General features: G+C 36.4%; 1 protein-coding gene across 1 annotated transcript in view; it reads left to right on the forward strand.

The window, feature by feature from the left end:
- The first annotated feature begins 4224 nt into the window (after nucleotides 1–4224).
- Nucleotides 4225–10536, forward strand: part of dve (SATB1_N and homeodomain domain-containing protein dve) — a 343172-nt gene continuing 336860 nt past the window's right edge. The window contains exon 1 of the mRNA XM_011303859.1: nucleotides 4225–4951. Coding sequence (XP_011302161.1) covers nucleotides 4877–4951 — 75 coding nt within the window. The 5' untranslated portion in view covers nucleotides 4225–4876. The remainder of the gene's footprint in view (nucleotides 4952–10536) is intronic.

Consider the following 10536-nt stretch of genomic DNA (forward strand, 5'->3'; position numbering starts at 1 on the left):
AATCAATTGTCATATAGAAAATCAATTGCAGGTAATTATGGAGTTCACCCCAGCAGTTTGAAATTGATTGTAAAATCGATTGACGACTCCAAAACGAGTGGAGCTTAATTGAAAAGCATTGTGGTATTGAAGTAGTTTTCAAGAGACAAATGACCGGGAGGAAAATTTAATCATGAAAGAAGGGATTAGAAGGCCGAATTCTCATCTGCTTATGCCCCAACAGTATTAGAGTCCTCTGCAAACGTCGGCGCCCTTCATCAATGGTGACGCGTTAATTAAGCATTGTCGTTAGATAGCTTTCGCCGGGGTAAACCCCCACCGGTTGTAAAAGGAACACTATATACACTAGACCATATGGTAAATTGCTGGTGGCATCCAAGTGGACCCACCCCCTTTGCACTGTCTCATCTGCACTATAATAACACTCTACGTTTAATCGGAAAACCATTGCCCTCCCACACCCACCGGATAAACTCTCGTCAGGGCACCACCAGGATGTCTACCCACATTAATAACCGGAGCCTATTACTTTATACATATGTACGTATTTTTCATTTGATAAGTTGAGCTTCCAATATCTGTCCCTAGATTTCAATTTTGGGAACGATCTACTGTGCGTAAAGTATTTTATGCCATCGGTCCCCGTAATCACGCGATTCTATCACGCAATGACATAAAATTTTGTATGAAACGCGTGCGTAATATATTTTTCGACTCGTGGGATTGTAAAACTCGCCTTCGGCTCGTGTTACAAACCTCCCACGAGTCAAAAAATATATTACGCATGTGTTGCATAATATACTATGGTTGAATAAACTTTCTGATGAAAATGAAAAATTTGGGGTGCTTTTACATTGAAACACGATAACACTTCTTCCGCTATTTAACTTTAACTCTATTCTACAACTTGTAGATTTCAAGAGAAAATAGTTTTTCAATCAGTCGAAGTTTTTCTTTTTTGGAATATTCAAATGAACATTATTCGAAATATTCAGTTGAAGTTGTGAATAGGAAACAATTACGAAGTTTCGTAAGTGAACTGTTCCTATTCATACCAATATATACTAAATCTTGGTAAGTCTAAGTCTACGGGCAGATTCTGACTGAGGAATTTTCACAATCAATAGTTAGTGTACTCGGGTATATAAATAATTTTAGGGGAACTAAAAAAGTAGCGCTTCTGCTTACTCACACTTTGGCCCCTCAGTGCTTAACACACAATAAATTCAGCCTTTCGAGGTGGGTTGGAGTTGGATAGCTCAGTTCGGAGAGCACCCGATGTATGATCGAAAGATTCAAATTCGTCTTATAAAAAAATCCCATGTACAATTATCATGTTTCCCTTCCTACCTACTCCAAAAATCTACCCAACGATTTCATGTAACGTCGCAAAATGTGGAACGCCATATAAACTTACCGTCTTCTATGACTATCCGGTTTTATCGATTTTCTCATTTTTGTTAATTTTCACACCTTTATTCATGTTATATCTCATCACCCTACTGCTACTCTTTAATAAAATTCCAAAGTACCTTGTCTATTCTAACCTCAAGTGAATTTACCGATTTTAGTCGTTCAATTGTCACTAGTTGGGATTTTGACCTAAATACACTCCCACTGAACGTGAAATAATTGGACGTTTTTTGCGATGCTCTGTGTAGGATCGATTTCTTCTAGTACTATTACTTCTCTTCATCTACTACTACTAGATTTTCAGAAGTATTCTACCACATTGCGTATAACAACACCTGTTAGGACTACCTGGTCTTTCTAGATGTGAAACTTGTTTGCAATACAAAGATATTTTTCTGTTTTTCACCAATTCGAGTTTCTAGCGTCCGTAACGCAATGAAACATATCTTCTCATAGACCGAAATGCAATGACTGTTCAAATGCTAGTTCCTTCTCACAACCTTTTTTTTCCACCATATTTTTCAATGTTGATTTTGTAATTTTATTACATCAAATTTCAACTTAATCACTGATTTGAATTTTTATTCACTCATAAGTCAACTTCCCAATTTGGAGTGAATATCCGTTTTAATTTCAACAAAATCTCAACATATTCAGATTAACAGATTGCTGAATGAATTCCTCCGATTGATCTAACACTATTCGGGAGATATTTATAAACATCCGCACAAAATGGTATGAAGTAAGGCATAAGCTTTTCCTTCTTCCAATTATGATTTTATATGCCTGATCAAGAGACCAAACCCCATAAATCCCACCAAATATTACACAAATGGAAGGGAGTGAAGTTTTACTAGCCATCTCCCAAAATTAATATTAATCTTCTCTAAAAAAAATTATAAGTAACAAAAGTTATATGTATAAATTTATTAATCGTTATTTCAGGAATCGATGCTGGCAGAAATCCGGAGAAACAAGAGTTTCAGATTCAGGCTGTGTTATCTCTCCATCAAACGATATAAATTGTAGTAATTGTATTAACATGATCCAAAAAATTAATGGAGAGCGAAAACCGCCTATCATTGGGATATACAAGTTATAATCAAAAAATTTTGAATGTCACATAGTTAAGGCGATTTTTATTTATTCTAAGTAATTAAAATAATGGTGAAAATGCATCTCTCCCTTCCCACATAACTTTCCTTCAATTCCTCACTGGTATTCGTTAACCTGCGCCTCGATACATGCATTATGCCTTCTCACCGGTACATTGCCGAGAATTGGGGGATGGAGTGAGGATTGTCGATGGTTCAGTAATGGTGTCAGTGCTTTTCTCAATTTTCCCGATATTTCCAGGAATCCTGATCAAAATTTTATCAGTTGCCTTCATTTTCAACAAGACTTCACCTTCACTTTTGCATAATCGGAGTTACAACCCTCTTTGACCATTGATATTAATCTCAGGAGAGGAGAAGTGAAACGAAGAATAAAAAGGACAATAGGAATGTATGAACTGAAAATGAGAATCAACCAAGACGGCTCAATGAACCGTAAATTTGAAAAAGGGGATAAGAATGTGATCGCCGGTGGGAGCGTTGAGAAAGAAGAGAAGGGAACTAAAAGTGGATGGAAAACGGGAGAAAGAAATCTCGACTTAGAGTAGCTTGAAGGCGTATCATGGAAGCTCCGCCTGCAAGCTCTTTTTGAACACGCCCAGGTGACACGCCCAGGTACTTTGCAGTAAGCATGGGAGGAGATGGAGAGAAGAGGGACATGGTGAGTTCATCCATGTTAAAGTATTGTACTGTTTTGGTACCTTCATGGGTATGCGTTCGCTTGTTAGCCCCTCCTCGATAAGTGAGAGATGATGGAGAGACTAACTGGAAGTTTTTGAAAAGAGGGAGGATCGAATGGAGGATGGAAGTTTTGTGTAAATCGCGATATTTGTTATCCACTGATGCATTTTGGTCTAACATACTGATTATAAGAAGAAGATGAATAGAAGAGCAATTTACAGGCAGTGAATGCAAACTGCAGTTGAGTATTCCTTTTTGAGCTTCATTAGTTCAAAATACCGGTGGCTACTACAAATAAACACTGTGGAGGCTATCCAGTAATTTATATCGGTTGAATGATATTTTTTAGTCGTTAACAAATTGCTTAATTACAAGTGAAAGTTAATTCGAATGAGAAGGTTTAAGAAAATATATTGGGTCCTATAGACATCCATAAACTTGGCTTCCTTACAGTAAATAATCCTTTTGATTAGTGGAGGTTTCCTATACTAGTAGCATTTAGAGTGTACTGCGATAAGGAAAGATCTAAGCAGAAATGTTACTTGCCCCAAGTTATTATAGAAATACTGCAACGAAGAAGCAGAACCTATTAACGTTTCTCCTTTGACTATTTCTAGGAAGGCGATGTCATTTCAAGGCATGAAAATGAGTCCAAATATTTGTGGAATTAGAGCCTACAGCTAAAAGAAGGAAATCGATCAAATTGCGCATTCACCTTGCCAATCACTTGTTCATCCCCAGAAAGTACTAACCGAGAAAAGAATGAAAAAGTGCAGATGGGGCGGGATGAGACTCTCGAATCCTGTGAAAGTGCGCGCGACGCTGAAGGAACGTACAATCCTGAGAGGGTTGAATCGCCAGAATTCCCTTATGCGAGTTGGTCGACAACTTATAATAGAAGGAGAGTGAGATAGAACGGCGAAACGGTTGGTAGTGGGGCTGATTCGGGGAGTTGCGCGCGCGAGAGTAGACATAGAGTACACGAGGGAGCATTTTCAAGTATACAGTGGGGGTCGCCAGACGGAGCACCGCAGTGCTCCAGAACGCACGTTCCTGTGTCTTCTCGCTTCCCGCTTCTCGCTTGTCATCTCAATTTGTCGTTCTCACCTTTTTCCTTATGTGCGAGAATTCAAGCCGTTCGAATCGTATATTCATTTTTCCCTGAGGACATCAAAGATAAAAGCTTTCCATTCTATTCGCTCCTATTTTATTATGTACATTTAGTTCTGTGAGGCAAGTTTATGTAGTTTTTCAAAGTGCAGTTATCGAAAAATAGCCAAGATTTGACGGTTTAACACACTCAGATATTACAACTTTAAAGGTGAACAAGGAGTGCTATGTGAATACAACAATTGACTTAAACTCTGTCAAACCCCTGTTGCATCCAATACCTCTCACACTTCCAGTTATTCCGCAGAAAAAAATATGTGGGAGATGTTTATACAATAGAATTCATTTATTTGCCAGATTGTGATTTTTAGTACGAGGAAAAAAATTTGGTGAAATTGTGGGAAAATAATTGGGGACACGATAAAAACAGTAATAGATTGATGTATATGGGAATTATCGAATTCGTGGAGAGGAAGGGCTATATGGACTATTTTCCAAGTGCCAAAAGTGAGTGTCCTATTTGAGGAACGTGTTAAGACTGTTTAGAGATACGTGGCATGGATTTTCAAAGCGCTATGGAGACTTTTGCAGAGGCATGGGTGGCTGCTAACACAAAAACAGACCCAGTGCAGGTAAAAATGTGTCATTAATTTTTTTATGCGAAGGGTCGGATTCATTCAAATGCTCACTAAAAACTTTCAGTCACCGAATTGTGCAATTAGACAATACAAAGGGAAGCAAAGGATGAGTTTATAACAAACTTATTTTTGATTAATTCACGTGATGTATCCATGAATATTTTTTTAGAATCGTGTTTTCTAAACACGATGAAAATCGTAATGAGTTCTGAAGAATTCCGGATTTATTTGTTATGTATATTCGTTAAACAGAATTTTATAATGGATACTGCAAAATACAATCTGTAAATCGCATAAACATTTCTACATTGATGTTCGATTTGTGCAATTGCACTAATAATTCATATGACTTTCAATATTTTACATTATCCCATCTAATTCCTCACACAAAAACTGATGTAACAAATATCTCCTCGCTTTCTTGTAAGAAAATGAACGCACCAAGCCGAGAAAATTGTTCGATCTCGAAAAGTTGGGGGCCGTACCCATTTGCAGCGATGGTAACTGAAAAAAACGTGATGATTTTGCAGCTCTGGTTTTTCATATATCGTAATATGAGAAGCGAAAACTTTTTTAGTCAACTAATGTTGATGACATTACGAGATGACGAATCAAGATAGTCTGTGTGATTCTGCAGTGTAATTATCGGTGAAAATATTATCTCTGGAACACAATTCTAGCTTCAACACTCATCAAATTTGTCTCTGAATATTAGTTAAATAGAAACACAGCCAACCCATCTGTCATTACATTTTCTTAATCAAAGAAACTCGAATCGTTTATTCATTACGACGCTAGCAAGTAACACTGTCCGAAAGGACCTGATTATTTTGAAGCGATTGTAGTATTATAAATAGAATGAATGCAGTGTATATTCCAAAAATTTTCCTTGATAATTAAATATCATGTGGGACTCATGTTAAATATCATTAACATTTTCATAAATCATTCTAATTTGACATTGGAATTATACCATTAGATGTCCTAGCGACAAAATACGTGGAATCAGTAGAATATTCCATTAAATTTAATCTGAAACCAAAAGATTGGTAAACGCTATCATTATTTCTAGTTAACAACAATATTCTACACTATTTTCAATTAGTCTCCATTAAAGACGAGTGAAAAAAGGATTATAAAAGGATCACAATGAGAGACTGATCGAAACACTTAGTCTGTAGTTTTTCAGTTATGTTATGTTATGAATATATGTGGACTTGATCAGGCCAGACAGATCGGGCCAAAAATATGAGTATCTAATGGACGGAATCGAAAATATTTATCAGTGATCACTGAGTTTCTTTCACTCTATTTCTTAATTTTTAATAAATCCTTACCATCATTAACGCAGAACAACCAATTCATCAATTCATTTATTTTTGCCGATGCTGAGGATTTTTTCGTATTTTTCGCGCACAATGTACAATATCTCATATACTGAACAAAATGATAAATTCGTATCGAAAAGAAATTAATGAATTTTCGATAGTAGGATTTCACCAAAATAGTAATATCATCTCAAACTACATTTTTCTTTGAATTATATTTGCATCTTGTTGAAAAAAATTCCGTCAACACCGATTAATGCAGTATAGGTACCCTGCATTTGAGGGAGGCATGATAGAGGGTTACTGTTGCAGGACACTTGTCTGTTTGAGCCGCCCCTTTCGACCATTTACACAGGCAATTTGCCACCCTCTCACATTTCAGGGGTGTTCAGTGCTCCAAAACCCCCTTCCTCGATAGTGTAGTTATTCCTGAGCGAGCACTACGAACGAACCATGAGATGTGAAAATAAATTGATAAATGCGAAATCCATCATAAGCCATAGAATATTTGAAGGGTTTATGAATGCATTTATTAAATCCTTTATTTTTACTTTCATTCTTCATGAGCACAGCGAGATCAAATTATATTACTTCAATTATTGTTGGAAAAGTTTCTCTTTGGTGAGTATAAATGAAAAAATACACCTTATAGAATTTCAATAACAAAGTAGTCAAGTGAGGTATGCGGGGTTTTATAATTTTATTGAGTGTCATGATTTACAAAAGAACAGGATTTTTAGCCAGTTATCGAGTAACTTTTTTGATTATTTTTCCGACCCAAATAATAACCAATAGAATTGCATCATTCGATGTCACATGGTACAGTCTGCATGGTACTGTAATGATGATTTTTTAATAATTCCCTCTGGTAGGTGCTATATAAAAAACAAAACATTATCCTCTCTTCTTACTTTATATTAATTGCTTAATTATTTTTTAACCTGAAAAACTTGACTTCTTCGTTTGTTTGCAATGAACCTATTGGGAAATGCCCGATAATTTGGAAGTTCTTGTGATGTTATGAGTGAAAATTGTATAAGCGGGAAATAATATAAAGTTTTAGCGTTTTGTGATTTTTGAATGGACTACCAAGTTTCGTGGCGATCCAAAATCATTTTCATGCTTTTGCCTATAGTTTTGAGATTCTTTTTATAAGTTTAAAAAAAAACCAACAAAGTGTTCGCACCACGCTAAAACTTCGTAAGTCATTAAGGTTGTTGTCGCGTAGAATTTTTTTTCGACAGTTTTCGTTAAGAATTTTATGGTAAATAGTTTGAAAAATTAGCCAAATAATCAGCCTTTTTCGTTTGCAATTGACCGTTTTGAACTTGAGATATAAATTTTTGAAATTCGACTGATTTAACACGTGTTTAAATGGAGTTTTGCCGATTAGAATTTTTTAAAAATCAACGGCTCGACAGTTCCAGAAATAAAAAAAAACGTGGAATATACATCGTGGGAGGAAATACAGAAAAAAAAATCAAATCGATTGACCGTTTGGTTTACGGAATATAATTATCGGAAATTCATAAATTTATATAATTGAAAATAGTTAATATGGAAAATATATAGTTATGCTTTAGCTATCCATGCACAATGCAATCAATCAAGTGAGACTATATACCGCTAAAAGATTGTGTTCTAAACTGGCCCGTTTTACAGCGGATAAACTTTTTACAGAGACTGTCGCGCGACAACAACCTTAAATAATGACAAAATGCCACAACGTTGACTCTTTGAAGAAGTTTCGAACTGACCCAGTCAGCAAATGGACCAACCTTGCGTGACATTGCTATTCAAGATAAATCAAGGGTTACGGGAACTCTTTCATTACAAAGAATTTATTTGCATTTGTTCCAAAATAGCAGAATTACTATACTCAGAATATGACCAGTCATATTCAGAAAGAGGAACCAATTACATTGAAAAAACAAAATTCAATCAATGCATCTGTTCACAAATACTACCCATACATGAAAAAAAAATCAAAATACTTTCAGAGGTTATGAAAAGGAAGGCATATTCCATAGAGAATAATATCATTCGTTTGCCAAAAAATCACTGTTCTACGATTTTTCGTTACAGCTAGAAAACTTGAAAATTCCGGATAGAGTTGACTTGATTCAATTATTTAGGTACTAGTATTGAAGAATTGAATTGAATAGAGGATTGTCATGTGACTATGACAAGGAATGGAGAATTATCGAATACGCTCGATTTATTTGTGGGGGGTCACGGATTTCTGACCACTTTACGGATGTGCCCCTGCCTTCTTCCTGCGGGTCCTCATATTCACTACCCTACCACTCTTACTCGCACGAAAACCACATATATTCAAATAATTATATGTCTCATATATACACCATATGACCTACGTGTGGGTGATATAGACGTGCTCGCATGTGTGCAGTATAAGAGCGTGATTGATGAATATTTCACATATATATGGTTTTCTGTGCAGCTACGCGTACAAATATGCTCTCTTATATGTAATCATCCATGCATCAAAACTGTAATACAAATACTAATACCCCCCGTGGAAATAAGTCTGCAATATCTTTAAAAAATCTTTGGAAGAATTTTTGGAATATTCTTCTGAAGATCTTGTTGAATCAAAAAGAACATCAAATGGAATACTTCGGAAGATATTCGGAAAAATTTCGGAATATCTTTGGGAACAATTTTTATTCGGGAAGATCTTTGTAAGACAATTTGTTTTAGAGATCTTCTAGAGGCCATTTTTTTTTGTTCAATCTTCAGAAGACGTTTTGTTCAACATTGTTTACCCTTTAAATTTTTACTTTAATGAACGCGCAGTAGTAGTTCAGCTAGTAGGTGGCCGTAGGTTCGATTCCCAATTCGTTTTGGGTTTTTAAGGGTCTGGCAATAGCCCAGGCGAAACATGACGACTGGCGCCAATTGTCAAATTTTTCTTTCCGTGGGATGTCATAATATTCATTTGAATTTACTGTTGTATGAAAAATTCTGATACGGCCTCTGAAATTATCTGCGTCGATACCGTAAGTTCTGATTCTAAAATTCATAATTTTTACTGCATATTCTTCTACGGGGGTTTGTTTCGATCTCAGCATCCTACAAGTACTATGTATAAGACCCGAACTACTGACTAACTTTATAGGCTAAATCGTTTTTATTCTGGCAAGGAGCAGGACGGGTCAAACTGGCAAACTGTCGATACATTGCAAGCCGGTCACATGTACGCCATTATTGGCTAAAGTTGACATCACTACCGTGTCAATAGCTGTCACGGCATCAGTTTCACTATTCGTTGAAACTCATATGATACCACGCTTGGGTTCTCGGCAATGAATTCTTCGACCATTACCAATTAGTCTACATAAACAAGGCACATGAAGTGCAATTACAGCGCGCGTCAGGACTCTTTAATCCAGAAAATGCCGTGTCAGACTGTCGTAGATTTTGGATCAATCACTATTACAAGAGCATTTGAAAACACGGAAAGAAAAATTCAATAAAAATGACACATAAAATTTATGCAATATTACACAAAAATTATTGAACATGATGATTCCTGAATTCCCTGTTAAACTTTACACTTTCCAGAAAAATTACATGATTTTTTCGTAGTCTTTTGCTGACAAACCCATAAATTTATTGAACGCTTCAGACTTATCTTATATACCTCTACATAAATACACCTAAAATGATTCTCGCTTGTGGATTACGTGAAACGTTCCGTCAGTTTTCTTAAATATTTTTCTATGTGCACGCTGGACGAAAAAAGCACGTTCCACTTTGGTATTGTGTAATAATGATTTGATCATTTTTGCGGTTATTTTGAAGGTCCCAGTTTCTCAAATAATTCTTTTATTGCACCTACACACAAGTTTATCATTCATTTCTGATGATACCTTCTAGGTCAATGCCGCGTGTAACCTTCATACTCGTCGAAAATTTCTTATTTTCCATCTACCAGAGCCGCCGTGGCCGCAAGCGGCCGCGACGTTGATGACATTCTCAACACATCAAAGGGTTAAGGGTCCCGTTCGATTATCGAATCGAATGAAAAATGATCGATTATCTCCATGAGATCCGCCATGTTCGATTAGTGGACCGTTCTTTTCATTATACTAGCGCCGCCCCGGCCGCTCCGCGGCCGGGACGTTGATGCACTTCTCCATGTCAATTCTCATGGAACTGCTCGTGTGGATTCATCCTGAATTAATGCACAGTGCCCCATGAGCATTGCGCCATGACACTTGTGGTGGG

This window comes from Fopius arisanus, unplaced genomic scaffold (assembly GCF_000806365.1).
Source record: "Fopius arisanus strain USDA-PBARC FA_bdor unplaced genomic scaffold, ASM80636v1 scaffold00034, whole genome shotgun sequence".
In the NCBI taxonomy this organism is placed as follows: Eukaryota; Metazoa; Arthropoda; class Insecta; order Hymenoptera; family Braconidae; genus Fopius; species Fopius arisanus.